Below are 25,822 nucleotides of genomic sequence, written 5' to 3' on the forward strand. Positions count from 1 at the left end.
GAGAAGAGAGTGGTATGGGTGGTGGGATGAGCGACAGCAGTGTATCTGAGGTTTGTTTTTTCCACAGGTCTGCCTGTGGAAAAAAGTATTGATGTCTCAGAGAGAGGTGGGGGTTGGGTGAGGGATTCCCCACACCTGTGTTCAGTGCATTGTATGTGCTGCCCTTGCAGTCGATAGGCTGAATGAACTGGGGCTGTTCAGCCTTGAGAAAAGAAGACTAAGAGGGGATCTTATTAATGTTTATAAATATCTCAAGTGTGGGACACAGAGTGAAATGTCCAGCCTCTTTTCAGTGGTCTGTGGTGACAGGACAAGGGGCAATGGCTTCAAGTTGGAGCACAGGAAGTTCCACACTAACATGTGGAAGAACTTTTTCACAGTGAGGGTGACAGAACCCTGGGACAGGCTGCCCAGGGGGGTGTGGGGTCTCCTTCTCTGGAGATATTCAAGACCCGTCTGGACACCTCCCTGTGTGATCTGTCCCAGGGAGCCTGCTTTGGCAGGGGGTTGGACCTGATGATCTCTGGAGGTCCCTTCCAACCCTTACAAATCTGTGAATCTGTGGTTCTGTGATAGAGCACAGTATGGAAGTGAGCTGCAGGCGGTCGGGATGAGCCTGGCACTGAGGCAGGCACCTTGCAAACATCAGGAGATCTCAGAGGCAGCTTGTGACATAACAGCCCTGCACTTGGCGTGAGGCAATGGAAATTATGGCTTCATTCAGTTTGCTGTCTCCCATTTGATAGAGCTTAGCTATCTTGAGGCCCTGGTCTGACAATCCTCACCAGTATCAGTCTTATCCAGATCGTCTTTCTCTCTGCCTTGCAGAATCACGTCAGCTAAAGCCATAAGCTCATCTTGGGTAGCAAAATTTCTTAAAGAAGGTATTGGTTACACTGAGATTGGGCTTCTTGGGAGCTGCAATAATTCATTCAACCAGTGCTGATAAGTCTTACCTTTCCTAGGGCTAAGAGATGCCCAAAGTCAACGAAATGCTGTAATGCCACCGCACCCAAGTGAAAAGAAACTTTCACTGCAGGGCTTTCTCCTTTGATGAACTGGACTTGGGAGACACTGAGAAGACAGTAGCCACTTAGTGTGAAGGCAGCTTTGGAAGGGAAAGGTAATATTGCAAGAACGGAAGGTAATGACTTCTTGAATGGATACTTAGTCCAGGTGCTAATCAGTGTTTCAGGAATGGGAAGAAGTTACTCTCTGCTTCCACTGCAGGGTTTTTTTAAAGAATTAGTATTAGTGGTAGTCAAATTTTTGCCCATTAGGTATTAGAGAATGAAATTCAACTTACAGGAGAAAAAAAAGTATTTCTGTGAAGTGCCTGCCACACTTTCAGATGTTACATACAGCGCTGTTACTAGAAATGTGATGTGTGAAAATGAGGGGTAAATTTATATAACAGTGGAATTAATCATACCATCTGTTCAACCTGGAACTGCAAGATGTGTTTCGTGCATAGATGAGCAGGATACAGCTCCCTGAGCCAAGAACTAATGCATATGAGTTCGGTGCGGGGAGTTGTTTTGGTGTTGACTTCCCTGGAGTGGCTGACTGTCTCCATCTCTGTTACCCAAGAAACAGTGTACTGTTTTTTCAGCAACCAGAAACGATAATGTTTTTTCAACAAGAATGTGACCCATGTTCACCCCTGTTAGCAAACTGGGGCATGTGCAGCAGCTAAAACCCTGTAACAAATGTGTGAGCCAGAGCGCCGGGGTGTTGTTTTGTTTTGACTTGGTTTTGGTCAAATGTCACAACTGTAAGAGATTCTTAGCACAGCACGGCCACTTTTAGGGTGAGATCCTCCTTCAGGGAAAGCATAGCTGTGTAATGAGAGGAGGGAAGAAAAAAAAGGGATGCGCTAACTTACCTTGGCTGCCTCTGTCTGAGCTTGCAGCAAGAAAACGGCTATGCACTGACGGTATCTGTTTTGGTGCTGGATCAGGAAGGCATTTCGCAGGCTGGAGACTGCAGAAAAACAGAGAGAAGTTACACAAATTCCCTCACACAGCTGTCAGTCCAATCTTTTGTCACATTGTCTGGTTATGATTGAAGAAATGCTGCATGTAATCTTTTCTGATGCTTAATAGGGCAGTATTCCCTGACAGGGGTATTTTTGTTGTTGTGTGGGAAGCTCTGTTACTGCAAAAAGTAAATTTTCCTTGCAGTGATTGTTGTTTTTTTCTTTTTAAATTATGTTATCATTGTGCTTTTGAGGCTGGGGTCATTAGGTGAAGCTTCTGTTCAAAGTGGACTAGATCATAACAGGAGCTGGGGGAAAACAAACAGGAAACGTTAAAGAGAAAGGCCCCATTTCTATTTTGTTTCCATTTCGTTTCACATGGGTCTGTATGATGGCTGTTATGTGGGGAAGCAACTGCACTCAGGCTGGTGGTGGGTTTGGGCTCTCCCTGGGGTGTCCTCATGAGCCGTCCCAGCTGCCCGGGGTGCCCCTGGTTGGCTGCCAGCAGCAATGCCCGGCAGGGCCGGGTGTGGTGTCGGCAGCTCTTTGGTGCCGGCCAAACTCCTGCAGAAGTCACTTGGTGACTCTGGCTGTGACAGCAGCATCTCCTGCGTCCTGCAGGTGCCTTTGGGCATTATGGGCCAGGTGTTCCTGCGAGGGGACGAATCAGCACCAAGGTCACATGCCTGGAGTGAAGGGGCGGCTTAAATCTGCTACCAAGCAAGCTGGGGGCCGAGAGGAGGAGGGGGACAGCATCTTCAGGCAGCTGAAATCCTGCAGCAGACAGCAGGCGTGCTTGGGTGGGCAAGTTGTGGCAGGGAGGAGGGCACAGCAACCTGTTGCCATGCACTGGGTTCACGAGCTGTTGCTTGTTTTAGCTGGAGACGACGTAGCCATAAACAAAGCGAGGTTCAGGCCTTCCTCCCTGCCAATGGTGGCCAAAGCAGGGCCCGGCTCCTGAACCCCCACACCCAAGGAGAGCGTGGATCATGAGCTGCCAAGACAAGGCATCATTTTTCTGTGCCTGCCCCAGCTGACAGAGCTGTCTGATAAACTTCTCCAGCTGACAGTTTGCTCTGAAGTCTTGTAGTGCGTCGGGTATCTTCCTGGGGTGTAACACTGCTTGTCCAAGCATTTCCTAGTCCTCCACACTCAGACCTCAAAATGTTTCTGGGAGATAAAGTGTCCTCTAAATCCTAGTTGTATAGAAGAGGAAAGCGGTGCACAGACTGCTTAGATTACTGCAGCAAATCAGTTAGCAGCAGGCATTTGCAGCAGCAGAGGAGGCATGTTTCAGAACTCGTGCCTTCTGTCAGCCTGTGGTCAGTGGGAAATGCAACTTCATAGCTCTGAAAGCAAATTTTCTGGGCAATGCTCAGCATCAAGCTTTCAGTAATGTTCTCTAAAAGAAACTCTGTGGCTGTAAAGATTGCCAGGCTTTAATACAGAGACATACCGGTGGGTCTGGCCCCTTCAAACTTCTGTAACGCGTTGTTAGTGGAACAGCAATGAGTAATTGCAAAGATTAAATCCAGAGCAGTGTTAAAAGGAAAGAAATTTCTAGTCAGAAAGTATGTTGCTGCTTACTATCTTCTGAGATGGATTCCTACTACTATGCTTGCATGGGACATTACGTCTCCTGTACAGGGTCCTGGTGTTTGCACATTGTTCTGCCTTTGGGGTACCTACCCGGCGCTGTGCATACACCACTGCATCTCTGATCCCTTTGCTGCTGTGTGAAGGGCTTTGGGCTGGAATTTTCCTGCATGATTATCAGTCTCCTGCCTGCTGCCAAAAGAGTATTTCCATGATAGTGCAATATTATTTTTCCTAGACCTTGTATTGAGGTATGTTTCTTTCCAAAGCGAGATAAACCCTCTGCAAACCAATGGATGCAAAAGGACTGGTTAGATCAAAAAAAACAGGGTTTCATTTTTGATGGATCACAACAAGTCATGTACTGCCCTTTCTGAGACCATACTAACTAATCTTCTACTGCCGCAAGTAGTAAAAGTATCCTTGAGACTGCAAATAAATTGGCAGCATGTCCCAAGGTCAAGCATTCCAGACAATATTTAAATTATTTTTTTTTCATTTTTTGTCCCTCCCCATTGACACTTGAAGTTTTTCCCCTTGTATTACATACAGTGGTGGAAATCTGAAATGTAAGATCCCTACAGTAACTTTTCTTAACTATTTGTATTGTACCCCGCTCCAAGGGGTCCTGTATTGGGATGGGACTTCCATGGTATTACAAGAGCACAGGTAACAGAGACTGCTACTACAGCCACAGCTGTAATGAAGCTGAAAGGAATATATGGGAGAGAAGCTGGGCAATGAAATCCAGAGGAAGTGGCCCAGTGGCCAGAGCCTGCACTGGGATTCAGCAGGCAACTTTGTTCTGCTGGTTGTGGCTGGGTCACAGGGGTGAGAAGGACTCTGATTAGAAATCTCTGAATATGGAAAATGCTGACTTTTGGGAAAAAAAAGCCCCCAAAAGATCTTGTTCTCATCTCCATTATGTTTTTTATGCCCAATGCTGTATGTGCAAACAGCACCCAGGAGCTGTTGACACTGAGTCTGGTCTGGGCTTAGGCAGGAACGTGGGGATGCCCTCCTCTCCAGCCTGCGGGCGAGCGGTGGCTGCCATGTCTGCTTCATTTCTTCTGGGTTGGTAGGAAGACCCTTTTAGGCAGGTCAACAGTGTCTGGAGTACATTTCAAAAAACTTATTCTTCCCTGTGTTCAACCCCTTATCTCATGTTTAGTCATTTGCCTTTTGTTGCTTACCTTTATTTCCTATCAGCGTTGCTGCTGAATGCTAATTACGCTGGGTAAATATATTTCAAGGTTATCACAAATTTTATGGGCTCTAGGTTTATTTTCCACACCTATTGATTTCCTACACAGCACTCTTAACTCTCTGAGCTTTTTCCTTCCAGTCTTTAGGATTAGGATGTCTGTCAGGCTCTGGACCCTGGAGATTTGTATTTCTTCTATTTCTCTTTGATATAGGAGGCTCCTGGGACCTGGGCAGTGTTAGGCTGAGGTGTATGAGAGCCTGCATGAGCGGATCAGACTGAGTGAACACCTGCTCCCTCAACCAAGGTCTGATTTGGTGCCTCCAGAGATGTTGTTTTGGCAGGGTAAGGCTGATTGTTCTCTGTGGGGGTCAGTTCTCCTCCCCCAAGGGCACAGCAGCAGATGTTATTGGGGCAGTTTCCCCTGGTGATTCATTTGGATACATGTGAGCAAAGAAGCTTTGATGTACAGTGGGTGATTTCCATCCTCTGGATAGCTGGCAGGGAGATGAGTAAGAGAAGCAGCGGGAGGTAAATCTCCTCTCCAGCCTCCTCAAGAATTGGTGCTCTGCATGTGTGAGGACACCCAGGAGATAAGTGTGCTAAAGAGTTGGGCAGTGGGACAACTGAAAAAATACTGCCTAAGTACTATGGAATTGAAAATGTGCTTGGGAAAGAGCACCAGAGTTTGAAGAAGTGTGTGAGGATGGTTAGGGCAAGGAGATGCTTGGCTTATGAGGAAGAAGTCATTGGAGACTTTATACCTCCTTTGGGGTGAATGGGTTGTATCTCACAGTGGTTGGTGTGTCTGGGCTCCCCGGTTCACGAAAGACATAGAGCTACTGGAGAGGGTATAAAAAGGGACTATGAAAATGATTAGGGGACTTAAACATCTCTCTAATGAAGAGCGGCTGGGTGATTGGGGCCTTCTATCTGAGAGAAGACTGAGGGTGCATCTTATCAATGCTTATAAATACTTGAGGGGTGGGTGTCAGGAGGATGGGTCAGTCTTTTTTCAGTGGTGCCCAGTGACAGGACAAGAGGCAATGGGCACGAACTCGAATATAGGAAGTTTCACCAAAACATGAGGAGGAACTTCTTCACTGTGAGGGAGGCAGGGCACTGGAACAAACTACCCAGAGAGGTTGTGGAGTTTCCATCCCTGAACACATTCAAAACCCACCTGGACACTCTCCTGTGCAGACTGCTCTAGGTTGATCATGCTCTGGCAGGGGAGGGGGGGGGGGTTTGGAGTAGATCTCCAGAGGTCTCTTTCCAACCCCTCAGGTGCTGTGATTCTGTGATTCTGTGTACGTGAAGGTCACTGTTAGAGGCAGTGGGCCGTGGGCACGTGATGTCTGTATTTGTGGCTCATGCCTTACAGTGAAAGCAGACCTGTGCCTCAGTGCAGTCTGGCTTCACAGGCGTTTGCACTCTGGGCATCTGAGGGTGGTTTGAGGACAAGCAGCGCCTTACATACCCTTACCCTGCCGCGTACACAGTGCATTGAGGCGGTACTTATACAGGTGTTCAAATGCAGGTGGGCACCTACCTGTAATGTGGACTGGGTCAACATTTTTCAGTGCCAGTCTGTCTAGTGGGACGGGCTGGTCTAGGACTGTGCAAACCCCGCCGTCTCTTAGGAAGGACTGCAGCTCGGGAGTGAGGGAAGGGCAGACAGGGATTAAGCCAGTGTCTGAGCCCCCGTGTTTCTGGGAATAGAAAATGAAGTTGGTTAGCTGTTTGTCTGCCATCTGCTCATGAAGTATAGGCACCAACCAGCCCTAAATTGCATGCTTGCTTTGATCAATGGTATTCAGACAGCTTATTGCCTGAGGAACCTCAGAAAAACTCATTTGTACCTCGAACTCTCCTGCAAGGTCACAATTGGACTAAAAAAGCCACAATAGAAACACAAGTCCAGAGGCAGAGAACAGTCAGTCTAAGGTGTTCAAAAGTCATTTTACCTCCCCCCTGCACCCCCATTATTTGAATGCCAGGACTTTTTTCTCCATTCCTTGGAGGTGCATTTCCACATCTCCCCTCATGTACATGAAGAACGCAATTACTGGGTCTACAGATGAATTGAAGCCCTTCACAGAAGGTTCATCAACACAGATATATGGGGAAAACCTCAAAAAAACTTGCCTATGGGCACCAGGTCCCTGGAATTGCTGCTCCCTTCATCCTTCCCATGCTAAGGGATGGTGTTGGTGGTCTAGAATCTCTCATGCCTGCCTTCTCTAGCTCTTACAAAGGCAGAACACCCACTTCTTTAAAAAAAAAACCCAAAACATCAAGGAGACTTTAAATCAAACACAAGCTTCTTGAGATTTAGCCCAGGTCCACTTAGCCTTAATTTACATTAGCTTCATAAATTCAGTTAGCTAGATGCACCCCTATACTGAAGCTTTAGGAATTTCTGGTAGCTCAGGGCCTATTTTGGTGTCTGCATGTGTAGATTTATAATCTATAGAGCCTTCTCTCTACCATCTTTCATGAATAATAACTTTCTTATGAAGAGTCATTATCTCCATGTTAGGGGAAATCAAGGCAAAGAGAGGTGACATACAACAGGCTGTGTTGGAACTGAGGATAAAACCATAGACTCATAGAATGGTCTGGGTTGGAAGGGACCCCAAGGATCATAGAGCTCCAACCCCCCTGCCACAGGCAGGGACACCAACCTCCAGGCCTGGATCCCAATCCAACCTGGCCTTGAACACCTCCAGGGATGGGACATCCACCACCTCTCTGAGCAGCCTGTTCCAGCACCTCACCACTCTATCTGCAAAAAACTTCCCCCTAATATTTAATTTAAACCTTCCCTCCTTCTTTCCATCTTCCCCCTTTCTCCCTCCACCCCCCTTTTTTTTAAACTTCTTGCCAACAGGTCTGATATCTCTCAGGTTGCTGGACTGATTTCTTACATTCCTGAAACTTTTCTGAGCCTTAGGAATCCATCAGAACAACACCAGGAAAATATTAAGGTCTTGTAAGGTAAAGTCTGCCTGTCGTAGTGCTCCTGTCACATATTGAGCCTAGTATCAGGATTCTGAATATGTGTTACAGTTTGGTGGTTGCGTAAGGAAGTTTCACCCATCCTTCATGCCCGTTAGTCATCTTGCATTTTTCTCATTAATCTTGCAATGTACATTCAAGATATTTACCAAACTGAAAAGCATAACAGCCACAGCCATGTATATCTCTATCCATTGTTACCTTTTTGTTACGTTTCATTTTGGTAATTAATAGGAAGTCATCGAATAGGAAGAGGTAGACATCAAGGAGTCTTGTGCTTTCTGAGAAGAAAAACAAGAAAAAAATCCATTTGATGGTGTGGTTATTTTAAGGAATACTTCTAAGATGAGGCACATCTATGAATCACTGCGCCTTACAAAATGCTTTTAACAAAGAAGCGTGGTTTCCTACATACTACATGACTACTCATCACACCCTGGTCTGCACTCTCAAATGCAGCAGTTAAAAAAACTCGGGTCTCTTGATGGTTTTAGCTACTAATACTCGTGCCTTGCATTGGCTACCTCATTATGAAAAAAACCCCAACTTATTTCCTGCCAGGAAAATTGATCTGGGGTGCCCTGGAGTACCTACAAATGCAACAATCAGCATGCTAGAAACTATTAGCAAATCCTACCTGGCAACAGTGAATCTTCTGAAAATAGCAGAGATAAAGAAATAAGGAAACACCACTTTTTCCTGCCACCTTTAAATACTGGCATGATGCCAGCTTGACAGGCTTTTGCAGCCATGAAATGTTACTTGATAGCATCACAAAAACCTTTCAAAAACTACAGAAAATAGGGTTGGTTTATCTTTTCTGCCTATCTTTAGAAGTCATGAGGATGTGAGGAATAAAATGTCTGAGTGCTGAGTCTTCCCAGTTGATCTCCAAGCTGTGTTGAAAACTCTGTTATTATTATTATAATAAATATTAGGGAGCAATTTAACAGAAGCAAGAGTAATGTTCTAAGCAACTTTGTGCAGGAAATGTGGACTCTCTACTAGATTTGCAGAGTTTGATCCTTTGATCTCTCTCTTGTTCATGGCTCCTTCTATCCCTTTCCATGAATCTTTCTTTCATCTTCCTTTTTTGGTTCCCAAACTGCTGTTCTGTTTCACTTACAGAATCACCTCCTTTCTTCTTTGCAGGCTTTATCCTTTATAACCTGTCCTCAGATTGCTCTGTACCAATAAGGTATCTCTGGGCATGGAAAGTAGGCATGAAATGCCCAGTCCCTCTTTACAGCAAACAGGGTAGGTCAGAGCTATTGCTTCCAGGCCATCTTGCAGGGTCCAGGGTGTTTAGTTCTGAAAGGTTTGGCTTGAAAACTTCTTGTCTTGTTAATGTTGCATAAAGCAGTACCTGTAGCTACTGAAAATTAAAATTTTAACTAGGTTATGGATCAGTCAGCTGGATGGAGAATAAAGAAACTACCATGAAGAAACTACCTTCTTATGTGCCACTGGAGATTCAGAAGACTACCAAAAAAACAATTTAACGTGTATTAGACGTCTTTCTTATAAAGAGTGCCCTTCCAGAAGTTTCTATGAAGTCAAAAACTTTGTAGAGGGTTCTCCACAGCATGCTTTGTATGGGTGTAGGCTTCTGTGAGTGTTACATGGGAAAGAATTGTTGTAAACTCTGTCTGCTGCTGTGGACAGACTTTCCTGTTTCTTTTATTTATACTGTGTTCACAGAGTCATTGAGTGGCACCAGTTGGAAGGAACCTCTGGCAGTCTCTGGTCTGAGTCACTTCTCCCAGCAGACCAAGCTAGAGCAAGTTGTTCACTCCAGTCTTAAATCTGTCCAGGAAAGGAGACTCTGCAAGCTTTGTAGTCCCTTGTATCCGTATGCATTTTTCTAAATACCTATTGGGGGAGTACCCCGCACTGCAACTTGCATTACCATGTCTCACCCTTCCTCTGCACACCTCTAAGATGCCTTTAGCTCCCTCTGCCTACAACTAGCCATTAGGCCATTGAAGGCAACAGTAATGTCTTCCTTGAGCCTTCTCTTCCTGCATCTGAACAAACCCACTCCTCTCAGCTGCTCCTATTCTCAATTACAGGAAAAAAACTACCCCAAAAGAGCAAACCACCACGCTGCTCTGGTCTCAGCGACCTCAGTTTCATTCAAACAAGCACAGTTCACCTTAACACCTTAACCACTTCAGTCTGTTTGGAGTGGTTACTTTAGAACGTGCTTCTTTCTGTTGCATGGCATTATATTTGACTTGTGATTTTATGTTCTCCTTGAAAGATGTTTCACTCCGGCAAGTGGCACTTTTATATTGCAGATTGTGGGTAGATGGCTGTCTTGGTGGGTAAGAGTTACGCTCATACCTCCTTCTCCATGTTCTAATTATGTATTGCAGAAAGAAATGTGGACACCTGATAGCCACCCTTACCTCCTGGTAAGGGGTAATGATAGGGGCTGATGTCCCATCAAGAGAACAGTGAGTGCAGACAGGTTGGCAGGAGAGGACTCAGTGCCTTATTTTCTCCTCTCTGCCCATGGTCCCCTAAACATCATCAGCCACCTTTCCTACTGCTCTCCATGTCCCTGGTGTTGTGCCTTCTCATCTGCTGCAATAGTTCTCATGTCAAAAGGAAAACAAAACCACCAAAAACTGGACTGTGTCCCTTTTGCTCCCCTTTCTGTTCACCTCTGCTCCTGAGAAGGTGGTGAAGGAAACGTAAGACATGAGCTGATGCTCATTTCTGTTAAACCACTGCTACAGCCCTGCAGCCATGGTGGCATGCATCCTTTCAGGTGATGGTCTTCTCCAGACTGCCCAGGCTCTGTTTCCTGGTCATGAAAGGAGGAAATCCTTCTGTCCTGCATGGGTAGAGATTCTGCAGCAGCTCCCCAGCAAGCTACCTGTGCCCTGCTATGAAATGGTGTCTGTGTGGCTGGAGACACGAGTGTCCACTCTGCCAGGGTGATAGACAGCTGTGAGCAGTGTTGTAGAAATCATTGTGCTTTCATGGGACCTCTGTGCTGCCCACATGAGTTAATGTCATGATGTGTGTGAGGGCTCTGCTCATAAAAGAGATGGGTGGCAGGATAACACCTTCTTGCTCTGAGGTATCCATCAAAACAGCAGGCTCAATAGAGATGAAGTATGAAATACAAATAGGAAAAGCCTCAGGACTTTTTAATAGTTTTTAATTAAACAGCCAATATGATGTCAGAGAGGTGAGGTATGTTGACATCTGTCCCTGGATACGTGGGGGACCTTGTAGGTGGGACAGTCTAAACTTCCCATTGTCCTACTACCACAGCCTTGGACATAACAGTAAAATGCTCCCTTTGAGTGGCAGGCATTGGCCAGTCAAGCTGATTTCTTCAGCATCTAGCAGGCTGAATATCCAGATGTGGCAATAAACAATCCTGCAGATTATTTATCCTTTTGGTGCTTTGGCTGTTCCTCAGACTCTCTTTGACAAGCTTTATATTTGCTTTTTCTTTTCCACTCCTGCCCAAATACTGTAGCTGTTAAGCTAACTCCTGATACCAGGGCATTTAGGGATGTTACCTGCTAGCATGAGCTTCCCTTCATGAAGGAGGAGTCTGTTTGCTGAAGACAAAATGTTTTCACTGTTGTTTTCTCTTAGGCTTTGCTTCAAACACTTGACCCAAAAAAGAGAGAGAGAAAAAATAGGGAATCTTGAATATCTGATGCTGAACTGGGAGGTAACCAGCAGTTAAGCAAACTGAGTGTGTCTTATCTCAAGCCAAATACCTCATACAGCTAATCACTGAGCACGGCTGCGTTTCTTCAGCGGCACCATGGCTTAAGTGTCTTTATGGTTCTGAAAAATGTTAAGCTGGATTTTTCTTTTCTAGAGTGACTTTAATGGTTTTTTTCAGCCCTGTGTGAGATCAGACATAATCCTTGAGGGGAGACCCACTTGATGATGTTACCATAACTCTGCTTAATGTCCATCTGTAGGGCTAAAGGGTGTAACACAGCAGAAAGGTGCACATGTTCCCAGGTAGGTAATTTAATTTTTTGTAATGCTGTTTAAGTGCAAATAGAAATTTCATTGGCTCATCTTGTGGAGTGAGGAAAGCAAATGATTTCTACTTTGTATCCTCATATACAGGGAGTAATACTCCGTATCCTTATATAGGAGTAGCAATGCTCACATCTCTCCTGTTTCATTCTGCCCCCTAAAAGAAAACACTAGGGAGTCTTCCTGGATTGTAGGGTCGTAGTCTCTTGGATGCCAGCTGAGAGGATTCTCCCCCTGCCAGCCACAGCGCTGTGCTCAGCCTGATCTGTGGGTTCAGTGATAGTGTTTGCAGCCCTCAGGCTGCAGCTGCTCCTGCTAGAGCAGGGCCATTCCCAGTAACTAGAATACGGGCAACCAGCCAACTTCAGGCCAAAAATGCCCTTTAGAAAAATGCTTACCTCTGGGACAAAGAATCGCTTGTCACGATCCCAGACCTGAGGCCAAATTATAACCTCTTGCAGCTGCCTGAACTTCTGAAAGTTGTCCAGCCACTTGACTTTACCTTCCAGATCCCCTGAAATATGTGAAACATCAATTACTGCCAAGGGCAAAACCAGCCCTGTTTCTGGAAGATGCTGAATACCAATTTCCTCTGGTGGAAGCTAAAGCACCTCACGTGTGAGCCCCACATGAAATCTTGGCCTCACTGAAAAAAACCCCAACAAACAAGCCAAAAACCACTGAACTCTTTTTAGGTCAGCAGAGCCAGGATTTCAAATCATGCATTAAAACTTGCTTAAATTTACTGCTGAATGAAAAGGTTGTGTTTACTAATCTGACTGGGGAACAGGGGGAATCATATAAAACTCAATTAAACTGTAATCTTCACAAGTTCTTTTAAAAAAATCCTGCCTTTCTAAACTGTCTGGGGTAATGAGAGAAAAATAATTTTCATTATATACAACCTCATCAAAAGGCTGTTGAAATTAATGAGAATTAATTCCAGGGAAGTGGTGCCAGAAGTGACTGAAGAGTTTGACTGGGATGGGGGCATCTCAGAATGTGAAAAATGGGGACAGTCTTTGCTGTCAGGGCCATTATGGGGACTTCTCGAATGGACCTGTAACTTAAATTTCAAGCTTTTGTGTTGAGTGACATTGCAAATAATCATTTCAGACACACAAACACCCCAGAAGGCGAATGCTGGGACTCCAACATTTCCTTATGTCACTGATCAAAAAATGAAGGCAGATCTTTGTCAGGTGTCTCTGAATAAAGAGGGGTCACCCCCCCCACCCTCCCCCCGGCTTCAATTTCCTTTGCAAAGAGGTGGAATGGTGGAAGGGCTGATTTCTTTGCCATTAATATTCCCAGGATACCCCAAGGTCTTTTGGGGACATATCTAAACCTGCTGCCCTCTTGGTAAACTCCCCAGACAAGCAACAAAACCATCTTAGTTTCCTGTAGGACCTATTCTGCACCAAAAAGTGTGCTCCATTGGGCTAGACTCCTCATAAGACTTGGCAAGAAGAGAAAGAACCCAAGTTTCTCTTTTAGGTGGTAGTTCTGTCATTGAGCCAAGAAGAAGGAGCTCTGGAATTATCCATCTCTTGAAGACACTGACTTTCTCCCTGCCTTATCTCCCAAGGAGATGGTCCAGCCTTCAGCCTCCAGGACAGTGAGAAGGATGGTGGCAGAGAGCAAGCCACTATGCTGAGTGGCTCAAGTCCTTGGTGTGCTGCTGGTGAGGATGAAGAACTGCCTGGCATCTCTCTCTGACAAAGCTGGTAAGAAAATCGTTTTGATATCTTGTCTTTGATTTCATTGGAGGCTGCATGAGGACTTTTGGGAATAAACCTATTTGCTGATGTACTGTATGACCATAGGACACTTAGAGATGCACTTATAGCTTCCTGAACAATTAATAAATTATTTACTTAAAATTCAAGAGAGGGGGGGAGTATATATTCCTGGACCAACCCCTTCTTTTTCCACAATAGCTAGAGAAAATCTGTAGCTAAGACAGCTTTTCAGTTATTTTACATCGTAGGAGCCTGTCATTTACTGAAAGGTCACTGACATAATATTCCCCTTGTGAGTGCAATTTTATCCTATTAAGGATTAGCCCCAAGAAATCCTCCCTAGACATAAATCCAACTCAAAGACTTCTTTGTTTGAGATCTTTCTTGATTTGTTCCAATTTGTGATCTGCTTTTAATTGTTTGCGTGTCACTGCCGATGATTCTGAACAAATACAAGTGACTCACTGATTTGGGAGTCCCGTGACCTTGCTCAGAGAGGCTTTGACAGCACAAGGGTGGCACCAATCATTTCCTACAGAATGAGGAAGGCATGCACAACCTCACTGTGTCTTTGCAGGGAGACCAGACCCATTCACACTCAAAGGACATGCACAAAAAGGCCACATAGCCTGGTAATTGTTAATTGCAGGCTTGACTCTTAACCTTAACTACTTACATATGGACTTTTCCACCTTCTCCTTAAGTGACCAGATAAAGCCTTTCTCTGTTTCATCAGTGCTCCTCTTCCAGATGTTGTTGAGGAGGAGGGGATAGCGTGTCAGCCGATGCAAAGGAGTCACCAGTAGCTCGGGCAGATGCAGCCTCTTGCACTGTTCATTTTGTTCACACCACTGCTGAAGACAGGGAAATCTGCCTTAGGCATCAGCTTGCTCCCTGGACGGGAGGTAGCAAACAGTTTTCTGCATCAGCAGCTGACTGTAATGAGACAGGGACTAATTAAAGATGAACTTTTCACACAGTGAGAGCAAGGGCAGCGTAAAGGCTCTCTACAGGGGGAATTGCATCGTTCCTCCAGATGCACTTTCTGCATCACTGCTTCCCATTTCAGAGGCTGGGGCTGCTCTAGCAGATCTGCCATTTCTCTGCCATTGTAATGTCATCAGTAAAACCTCACTTACATTTGAGGGTCACCTTATGTTTTAAGGTCACCTGCTACTTCCCACAGGGGACCTTTTTCCTAGGCGTGAGTGTATGAAATCTTTGTCAAGGAGCAAGTCATGTGAAACTCCCACGCCCTAAAAGGTGCAGTTTGGCTGCTAGAAAGAGCTTCGGGCTGCCTGTGAGAAAGGCCCACTGCTTCAGGCTTGTCTTTCTCATGATCTTCTCTATCATGACACACTGGTCTGCTAATGGTAAGTCAGAAGGAGCAGACCTCTCTCTGTGGGAACACCACAGCTGCACTGGCTGGAGCTGTCACATCAGGCAGATGCAGTGTCTACAAAGACAGAACCTGCTGTAACTTTACAAAGACATCACTGACAGCTCTTTCCAGCCTTAGAGGAAGGTAAATGCTGACTTACTGGTAGTGTTTTGATACCAAGTTCTACATATGCTTTATCTATGGTTAAGTAAGACCTCAGAGGAGCTAAAATGCTGCCATTGCAGCGGAGTTGATTGCTCTTCCACCCTTGCTCTTCTACCTAGGATGTTGCTTCCTCCTTTGTGGGCATGTGGGTCAGCAAACACCTGTAAGCAAGGAAAAATGCCTGGCTTTCTAAGCAGGGCTCAGACAAAACCCACCCTGCTCCCTCATGTTGTGACTCTCAAGACATGACAACATAAAATGCTCCTGGGAATTTCTATTCCCCCTTTTTTTTGACTTCTATCATATACCCCTTTCCTTAAGCAAATGGAAACCATCATATGCTTCTCCAGTTTGGAAGTTTGCACATGTCACTGCTGATGCAGCATAGCATAGAGGCTGGGGGCTGGTTGGCACTCGAGGAGTTTGGGTCCTGTTCCACTAAAGAATATAACACTGTGCAAACTGTGTTCCTGCCCAACATCTAAACCAAGCTGATACACAGGACGTGCATCAAAGTAGAACACTTGAGAGGGGTTTTACAATGCAGCTGTTGATTTTTGTTTCCTGATATCTGTAACGATTTCACTTCGTTAGGGTGGAGGTCACCAAGCTGAGGCATTATAGGGGAAACACCTGAATGACAGAGGCTGGCGTATTTGCTCCTTGCAAAAATGCAGCCAGTTGTTCTCTTATTGGTTTTCCCCTCTCCTCTGTTCTAAACTACAAGTATGGATCTTTCACATATACAGGGGAACATCCATTCAGAAGGGCGACTTTGTATCTATGATACCCTCTGCAGTTCAAGAAAACCCGTGTGAAATGCCATCTGCACAGCTTTGCTCCCAATGAACTTCCCTAGTCTGCTGTAAAAATCCTGTCATAAGGCAGGAGGGCTGAAGACACCACCACCACCACCACCATTGCTTTACTTTCAGATAGATGCCAAAATCTTCTCTCTGTCTCAGGTTTTCCAAGTAGAAGACAGCGGAGGTATAATTAAGGCAATACATCTGGTGCGTCTGGCAGAGGTCACCCTGGAAAAACTGCAGAAAAAAACTTGGAAACTTAGCAAGAAAAAAAAAAGAGGTCATGGCAAAGGGAGGAGAAACAGTTTTGGGTTTGTAACAGGCTTTTTACCTGAGGTTTCCTTGCACCTAGGGAAATAGGGGGGAGAGGGAAAGGGGGAGTTAAAAAAGTAAAGGGCAAGTCAAAAAGTAGCAAAAAAGCCCACAACAGTGCTCAATCAACACAGGGGAGCAGAGTTCTAACAGCTCTGCAGAGGTGTGACGCTTTCCCAGACTTTGTTCTGATTAGAAGCAAATGATGTGAAATTCATGTAGAAGCTGAAGATAAAAGCCACTGTCTGTGCAGAGGCGTTAGGTGGCCTCACATAGCATGTCGCTTTATATCTGGGTCTGTTAGCTCTTGGAGATCTTGGATGCTATCCATGATAAAACTCAGTTTGGTCGGGGATTTTCTGTCTCATGCACACAGTACTGATAAGAAAGCCTGAAGTCAGAGGTAAAGGGAGTGAGAAGCCAAGCTCTATCCACCCTTTCCCTTTTTAAAATCCTACCCTTGAGGTAGGATCTGTTTCATTCTTTTCCCGAAAGTTTTCTAGTGGCTGTCACTGCTCGGCCGCAGCAGGACAGCTGTGTCAGTGCCTCTCTCTTGTTTAGCAGTCACAGGCCAAAGTGCAATATGTATTCCAGTCCTATCAAGCTCTTAATTAAGCACTTAAATACACTTGTGGGTCCACAGAGTAAAGGGAGGATCTATTTGATGAAGTGGAAGGAGGCTGGGAACATCCAACAATGGGGGCTGGACCCTGAAACATCTTCCATGGAGGGAGAAGTTCTCCTCTGCCTGTGGTGAAGTCACCTCAATGTCTGGACTATGGTTCCACAAGAAGGGAAAGTCTTTCTACACTGTTCCTTGCACAGAGCACCTTTCTATGAGCAACTCAAACATGCCAATGAACAAAAATACGAACATCATACTGACAGGAGGTGCTGGAGGCTGTGACCAAACTGCCTGTGACAGATGGCATGTCCTTGACTGACTTGATTGCTCTAAAGCACCTGCATGCTATGATGAATGGTCTGCTGCAAGGACCTGCTGACATTAAGCAAGAATGCTTCTAATTTTGTTACCTTTCTGAGTATGGAGCTGAAATCCATCGGAGACTCTGACTTGCTGACATGCTCCTTCACGCTTTCAGAAAATGTTTTTAGAAAGCTGAGACTTATCTAAGTAAGGGAGGAAAAGAAAGAAAAGGATAAATCAGCATGAGTGATCTTCTGAAATGAAGTTTAAACCAACTTTATTTCCCATTCCTGGTCTTTTCAAAGGCTCCAGGCCTATTGGGGTGCCTCGTGATGTTGCCCGAGTTACTGCCAGCTTCAGAATTATGCCTGGAATGCTTTGGTTAGTCAGAAGCTAAAACAGATCTACACAAATACCCACTTACATTGTGATATTTTAGGGTAATAGCTGAATTTAACGTGAATCGACATGGAAAGTTACAATACATGAATAGTATCTGCTGGAAAACACTGATTGTATAATGACAGAGCTCTGACAAGTAAGGAAGCCTTCATGGTCATTTAAAGATGCTATCTTTCACAGTCTGAGTTTGTTTTATGCTACTGGAGGTGAAGGAAATGTCTATAAAACGTGATAAAGATATTACATAGTCCCCATAAGCCTCCTGAACACCTTGTTTGCACAAAAATTCATGACCAGATTCAGCTTTAGGCCAAATTTTAGGCCAGACGGGAACATTGCCCTCTGTGATAGTGCTATGAACTGCTGTTGTGGCTGCACGGACTGCTTTTTTGGGTGTATTTATGGGGGCAGGATTCTTTCATTTTGACAAGGGTGCATTTTACACCTTTCAAATGCCTGTTTATCTTTTGCTGGAGGCACGTGAGAGTAATTTGCACTGGTAAAATTTGATCCCCAATGATACATAAAATAGAAATGAAGGAAAGTAATTATTTGAACTGAGTTACAAATGTGAGCCTTGAATCTGCATAGAAGCTTTATGGGTTGTTTCTCATCTCCTTTTATTGGGCTGGTTGATCCCTGATCTCAGTGAGACTGACTTTATTTTTTTACTCACCTTGTTTAACTCCTCTAGGTTAGCAAAAAGTCTCCACAAATCCACATCCAAGAGAAATTCATTACTCTGGAGGTATTTTAGAGTGTTCATAAATACCTTTGAAACCAAACCAAATCCATGTTATTTAATACTTGTCAATTCAGTACATTTATCTTTTTTTTCCCTCCCGAAAAGAAAAAAATTGCACTGTAATTCTTATGAAATAATGATTATTTGATTTGAGGAGGATAGAAGGCCACACTCTGAGAAACTTTTCCTGACCTGCCTGAAGGCTAAATATTAGGCTTCGTGTGGAGGGTATGAGTGACATCTCTGCGGCTACCACAGAGGCAGCTATGTCCCTGCTGTGCTCTCTGGCAGGGGGGCAACCGAGCCCCCTGCAGATCTGCATGGAGGCTTTAGCAATGTCAGAGTCATAGCTACAGATTTCTATGACCTTTCTAAATGCTTTCCTTCCCACCCCATGCATCTGCTGCCATAGAAGTTGTTCAGTGTTACTATGGGAAAAAAAATACTGTTGGAATTTCGTAAATAGAGGGCTCATTAAGTGTTTTCTTCTCTTTGGATTGTTTTATTAACCTGCATGGAGTGAAAACCACACATGTATTTATTGGCTGTTTAAGATTTTATACTGTTTAAGCTCTGATGATGATCTTGGAGCTGTGCTGAATCTGACCTAGATCTGAAAAGGGCTTTAAAAATTCTACCAAGTAGAATTTTTCTGTATGTGTGTGAAAAACATTAATGAAAACAAAACCCCATCACTCAGGTGTCAAGACTGAAGAGCTAGTGAGAGCCTTTGCTTAGCTGTGTGTAATTCTTCAGTTGCCATGAACCGCTGACCCAGGAGTTTAAAGGGGATTTACGGTGGTCTTAAAGTCCCCTGTGGACATTCATTAAAACCAAAGGAATATTTCTATGTTTGGAAGCACTAAGAGTACTGGGTATCTGTAAAACTGGCCAGCCAAATTCAATGGGTTCTTTCTTTGTCAGGGGAAGTTGGGAAGCTGGCATGGGCTGAATAGTTTATCATCGATGGGTCGCGCAGGGCTGGCTGACTGCATCTGTGGGTTCCTGCATTAGACTCACTAAGGGGCCTGCATGTCTCCTGTTACCCTCTTCCTTCCAGGATTCACCTGGGAATCTTAGTCTTCTCAGATCGCTCGACTAAGTGTATAGAAGGAAGAATGCTTCATCCTGCCTTGGGTCTTCTCATCCCCTTTCTTCTCCCTGTTCTGCCCACCAAGGAGGAATTCAGCACACTCTTCCAATCACTTCACAGTATTTCTTGCACTGCCTAGGCTAACTTCTCAGCAACACAGAAAATGTTTCACTAATCTTTTTCCATTGACTAAACAAAATGGCAATTGTCTGTGCAGACTAAGAGAAAAATGACTGAAGATGGTTGGAGAAACTCCCATCCTTTTAAATGGATGCACTACCTTTTGAAGTGTGATGAATGTAGATAGTGTGGCTATTCTTGTGTCCGTGTGTAATATTCTTGCCCATCTTGCAAAGCTCTTAAAATTCACCTTGCTGGAAGCGATTTTGAGGTTTTGGGAGAGGAGTTGGCCTTTAGTTGGCTTGTCTTCTTGTGATATTCAAACTACAGATCTGCTGAATTCTGAGGTTTTTGTGCTCTAGTCAGGATAATCTAACCACAGCTCTATATGAAGTTAAACAAAGAGTACAATGCTACAGACTAACAGTAGGGAAATACCCAGTAAAATAATGTGAGAGTGGCCTCAGCTCAGCTTTAGTGAGAAAAATAGTGGAACATCTGCTGAAATGACTAGGAGGGTATGCAATCAGATGGGGTTTGCAAAGCACTGGAAAGTCACGTCCAGAAGAGATGCCATCAGGAAGATAAAAACCAATGGGAATTGTGGAAACGAGATGAGCAGACAAGATGGGAGAAAAACAAAGATTCCCCCATAGATGCCCAGTGGGAGGTTACAGGCTTTGTGTCTGCCATGCTGACAGCAGGGCAAATAATGTTTCATTATTTTGGAGAAATTATATATATCTGAACTTACCATCTTGAGAACCAGCAAATGATCCAGAAAGTAAGTGCATTCGCTTGTGAAAAGTTCCCACACTGCTGCTTCTTTTTTCACTTCCAACCGGCTGTCTACATCTTTCTGCTCAGTTTGTTGCTCCTTTATAAAATCATGCCAAGATTTACTCTATTGATCGAAGAAGAAAGAAAACCACTGACTGTTGCATCAACTGCTTCAGACCTTACAAAAAGAATCCATGATCTATTTGTCCATGTAAAAAGCCTGACTGTCGCTATTAGTGATTCTTCTTTTTATAGCTTTAAGGTTTCTGTAAGAAGACTTAAAATACTGATATTTTCCTCAAAAATTCTTACAATTTCACTCTGAATTTAGAAGTAACACAATGTGACAGCCTATGTTTCTAGGGTGCTGTATCAAAAAACAGTGGGCAGCTTGCAAATGGAACTTAATCTACCGTGCTGCTGCTGGAAAGCAGGGATGGGCGATAGTTTCCTCTTTTCCAAATGGTAAAATCAAGGTACCAAAGGTCTGGGTCTTCAAAGGTACTTGGATATTGTTTTGTTTAGTCCTAAGGTGACCACTATCACCTTACTGACCTGCTTCAAAATCAGACTGTCACGTGTAAGTTAGGCACTGACAGGAGTCCTCAACAACTATATGTCTGGGGAACTGCATATAATGGCCTGCTATGAGAAGCAAAATATTTGCTTTGGGAGATGAGGGGGGGTAATATTAGATGTGGGTTATCCAAATATTGCCCTGGTAGCACAAGCTTGGTGTTTCTATGGCTAGGGTGCCCTGGGGGCCAGAAGTCTTGATCTAGCAGACAGGCCTTTATGGAGTTTCTGCAGCTGAACCTTGGTGTTTGCACTGACCTCTATGTTGCTGCCTCTGAACGCAAACCCTAAGGCAGCACTGGTCTTGACTGTGCCTTACTTGGTATCTCTGTGATGCTGCTATTTCTTTCCCTATGCCTGCAGGTGCTGCTGGGGAGGTTGATGCCTTTTTCTGGGGGTGGTACCTCCCTGATCTAGGGCAGTTTGGCAAAATCCTTGCGGTTCTGAGGACCCTTGCTAACGTTCTCTGACACTCACAGTTTCCCCCTTGCCACTCCATTTCAAACAGCAAAAATCTGCCTTATGCTTACGCATTAAATTTACAGAAAGGTCTTGTATCCAAATTAACGTAGTGAAAAAATGGTAACTTAAAAAAACCCACAAATTTTTTATCCCCCATCTTTAAGTATCCTTGGTACAGCATACTGAGTATTTTGATACCTTAAGGCAGAAAAATTCGTATGTGCTGCTGTCTATGATCTTAGCGGCTGAAAGACAGTTTTCCAGATCAGATGCTTGCTTCTGTCTGTCTTTACCCTGTTGAATGACAAACAAACCACCCCTGATTCATACAGTGATTTAAAGACCATTAAGAACCTGCCCAGCTCAGTAACCTTGCTCTGATCTGCAACGAGCTTGCCCTTAACGGAGTGATTTCCTCACATCCAGGCTCTCCTACACAGAGACGAGAAGGTGATGGCAGGTTTAGGTGTAACTATGGGTGGGGTGTGTAGGTGGCTAAGGTGTAGGTGCATAAGGTCTTATTTATGTAACGTAGAAGTCTTTGGCAGGACAAATCATTGTTATGGCAACAGACAATGGGCAACCCTTGGAAGACAAAGCGAATGAAATATTTTGCTTCCTTCAGCACTGCCAGAAATAGGGGACAAGAAACTCAGTTGAAATCATCCTCCTGCCATAGGTATATAAAGCTTGTGTGATCATGTTTAATTTTTGAGCTATGTATTGAAAAAATTCCTTTGGCCAGCTGAAGAGTAGTGTCCATAAAACCAAGCTTTTAGACAGCTTAAAGTGCAGGGGGAGTTTGCCTGTGTGAGGGATCATGGAATAAAAACAATTGCTTTTGGTTTGGCTTTGTTTTGCAGGCTGACAGTGCCATGTAAAAAGTTTAACCAATATTTATGGACTCTAATTTAGTGCTGTGAGCCAAACTTATAGGGTGTTTGCCTAAGTTTTATCTGCTGTCTGGAACAGTTTGCTCATACTTCATGGATTTCTATTGTCTGAACTTTAGGCACTGAACTCCAGGCACTGAACTCCAGCCAATTTTGAAATATGTGTTTGATGGTAATAATCCAAATTCAGACTTTAAGCTCAACTCACGATTTTGAAACATAGCTTGGATTGGAGCAGAAACAATATTGCAATTATTTTTACACACCCCTAACAAATGCACCAGCAAATGAATCTTCTTCTTTTTTTTTTTTTTTTTTGTCCTTTAGTAGCCTCAGAAGTCACTTTTGGCTAAATACCAAATGCATTATATTGCAAATTTAAAATATTTCGCTGAATTTAAAAATTCTCAGGTTTAGGCCACATTCCTTCAAATACTGTAGAAATGCTATCAAATGAGGTGGGAGCTCTTATACATGCTGGCTACTTGCATAGCTTTTGCTTGCACAAACTCTTTTTTGACAGTTGAGACATATAAGAGAAAATGAAAAAACTATTAAGAAGAGACTGTTCACAATTATGTGTTATCAGGATACTTCTAAATGATTTTTTGAATGATGAACCACACTCCCAAAAGGGAATTCAGATACCACAGCAAGTGAAAATTTTCGTAACTGGAAAAGGCAAGGAAATGTGTTAGATGACGAAATTAACTGAAGCATGTTGGTGTGCATGCTTTCCCTGGTGAGTGTGAGGGTGCCCATGGGGACAGAAAAGGCCTAAGAAAGCACCTAAAGACCTGCTTTGATAGTAAAGCCTAGATCCTTTCCATGTGAGTGAGAGTTAGGCAGATGCTCTAGAGCTGTAAGGCACTGGGGTCTAGCAGAAAATACAGGATATGCTGTGGTCAAAGTAACAATTGACTGATTTACCCTCCTTGTGCTCTCTTACTCCAGGGAGCTGCATTGGACCTGCTGTCATCCTGGAACACCTTGAATGAGAGTTCCTACATCTCCCACCCCTCTATGTCCTCCCCGTGCTAAGGGCACCTTTCCTCCCACCACCCTCCGTGGATGGGGAGCAGCAGCTCTGCCTTTTCATGTGCATCAGGCACCGGTGGCTGCACTGGAGCCACCCTACCTTCATTGCTGGTTGATGTCCAAGCAGTCCCAGGGTGGGCTGAAACCTCTGAGTTCAGCTCACCCGCTGGCTGCCTTTCTCCAAGGGCTGTGAGGAAACTCTTTTTACCCAGGTTAGTTGTGGGAAAAAGCAAGGTCAGCAGAAGGGAAAAAACCCAAACCCATGGTGAAATACTCACGATTCCTTTTTTGGCAAATGGCCACCGTGGCTTTTTGGACTCTAAGGGGTAAAACAAATGTGTTATCCATCAAGAAACAAATAGGTAAGAATAAAATTGTTATTTATATAGTGGGGGTGTTTTGTGGGGCTTATGTTTGTTGTGTTTTGTTTTTTTTCTTTTTCTTTTTTTTTTTTAGATAAAGCCTGATATATACTATACTCTACTTGGCTCAGATTTAATACTTGAGTTGAAGCAGTTTGTGCACCAGACTTAAAGTCCATTAAGCCTGTTGGGTTCCTCCCAGCAAGAACTATGTCTGTCTGTAATGGGATCTTGGATGATGCCAAACACTCCCACTTGCTGCATCTGATCAGTGTGGGATTGCCAGTACTTTGCCAAAACATGTCATACCTCAAGCCAATTCTTGAAGACATTAATTGTTTTGAAAGCAAGAATTAGTCTATGTCTGCTCATTAGTGATGTCTTGGAGCTATACAGGTATTTTAAACTCCTGTGAATAAACAATCCTACAAAAGCCTAAGCCTTTGCTCTGTCATGGGGTGGGGACAGTGGTGTGGGCTGTCATTCATGGTCCTCAGTGAGGCACAGGGAAAGCTGGGGATCTAGATGTAAGAATGCACTGGTGAGAGGTGAGGAATTCCTCTGTTTTTTCAGCAAGAGATTTTAAAGTTTTCTATATGCAGCACCAATCTTCAGGCCTGTATGTGACTGGAAGTCATGGTTGAAATTCTCCTTTTGGATTTTGAAGGCTTTGGTCGTTCTTTATGGGGATAGCTGTCGTTTGCTACCATGAAACTGCTGGATGTTTACCTTATTTTCAGAAAATGTTGATTTCTTGTCACCAGCATCTTCTAGTGTCCGGCAATCATCCTGCACACTATATTATATTCCACAATAGGCATTTGTGGAAATTGCTTGCAGGTCGTGTTTCAGTGTTGGATGTTCTTGTGAGCATCCTCTAGCTATGAATTGGGTCTGTTACCCTTGTGATTAGACCACTACTGGAAAGAGTAGCATGGACCACTCTCTTCCCTCTGCTTGGAGCTATGCAGGTAGGAATTTGTAACTCAGCTGTTTGCAGATGGAGATCCTGTCCTGGCTCTGGTCCCTTCTAGCCTGTGAAGGAGGAGTGAGGTGATCTGTGTCCTGCTCTCCTCCCTCCCCCATCTACCTCTTATGTTTTGCATTTGACAATAAAATGCAGGGAAAAAAATACATTGAGGGGAATTTTAAAATGACGAATGCAGTTACCCTGGTGTGAGGCCCCATGGAGACCTCATGTATCACCATAGCACCACTGATGCTCCCTCCCCATACCACACGTGTTTTAGTTGTGGCTTTTGATGGGCTCAGATGAGCAGACCCCACCCTGTATCTGACCTGCACCTAGCAGGAGGGCAGTGTGGGCCAGGTAGTCCATGGCACTGTCTGACACCAGGAGGTCTCCAGGGAACACCTCGAGTCCTGGCAGACTCACTATGATGGAGCTTCGCCTGCGCTCGGCTGATCTGTGAGATGAAACAACAACACACGTCATCTCTCTCCACTTGTGGCTGCAGGGGAAACTTCTGAAGTTCCCTTTCCTGGTACAGGAGCAAATGAGCTAAAAAACCCAAATCAGAGTGGCTGTGGCACAGTGTGTTGAAGGAACACAGTAGAAGAATGGTAAAGGAACACAGGAGAAGAATTCAGTGACTGACAGCACATATCTAATTATCTTCCCAACTCCACATTGTTGCTAAGATCAAGGTGCTCAAGGCCATGGCTTGCTTCAGATAATGGGTACTTAGAGAATTTAAATATTGGAAATTCCTGGGTTCTCCTGAGATTAGGCAAAAAGTGAGCGGAGACATCAGTATGATCACTTTAGCACTCAAGGCTAAGGGAGCAGTTAAATACCATGTCCCCAGCTGATAGGTGGCTTGTGATTACTTTTAACCTTTGTATATGTAACTGGTGATTTCAAGAAAAGACAGCATGCTAATGAAACAGTTAAAATGTGTGGGGGGGTGTTACTGGGTGGTGGGCTTTTATTTAAAATATTTAACCTTTTGGCTAGTTTGTGCTGTATTCTTTCTAAATCTTTTTGGCATTTTTGCTGCTAATTCAAATATTTTGTATTTTGAATATAATATGGCTTAGTGGCCCTGCTGATCAAAAACAAATGGCCCTTTCCTACTCCTGTTGTTACTAACTGAGGGCATTGTCCAGGATGTAGATCCATCATGTGAAGTGACACAGGCATTTTGTATTCAACAGCATATTTGTGCCAGAGG

The 25,822-nt window shown here is 44.2% G+C and overlaps 1 protein-coding gene across 1 annotated transcript in view; it reads right to left on the reverse strand.

The window, feature by feature from the left end:
- PLEKHG7 (pleckstrin homology and RhoGEF domain containing G7) overlaps window positions 1-25,822 on the reverse strand; it is a gene marked incomplete at both ends in the record, with an annotated part of 34,060 nt that overhangs the window by 1,599 nt on the left and 6,639 nt on the right. The window contains 13 exons of the mRNA XM_084272569.1: window positions 1,886-1,983; window positions 6,331-6,490; window positions 8,001-8,080; window positions 11,342-11,435; window positions 12,221-12,336; window positions 14,241-14,415; window positions 16,040-16,153; window positions 17,264-17,359; window positions 18,235-18,330; window positions 20,271-20,420; window positions 21,533-21,628; window positions 23,544-23,584; window positions 24,927-25,054. Coding sequence (XP_084128695.1) covers window positions 1,886-1,983; window positions 6,331-6,490; window positions 8,001-8,080; window positions 11,342-11,435; window positions 12,221-12,336; window positions 14,241-14,415; window positions 16,040-16,153; window positions 17,264-17,359; window positions 18,235-18,330; window positions 20,271-20,420; window positions 21,533-21,628; window positions 23,544-23,584; window positions 24,927-25,054 — 1,444 coding nt within the window. The remainder of the gene's footprint in view (window positions 1-1,885; window positions 1,984-6,330; window positions 6,491-8,000; window positions 8,081-11,341; window positions 11,436-12,220; window positions 12,337-14,240; window positions 14,416-16,039; window positions 16,154-17,263; window positions 17,360-18,234; window positions 18,331-20,270; window positions 20,421-21,532; window positions 21,629-23,543; window positions 23,585-24,926; window positions 25,055-25,822) is intronic.

The sequence above is a fragment of the Gallinula chloropus genome (assembly GCF_964237585.1).
Source record: "Gallinula chloropus genome assembly, chromosome: 1".
Lineage (NCBI taxonomy): Eukaryota > Metazoa > Chordata > Aves > Gruiformes > Rallidae > Gallinula > Gallinula chloropus.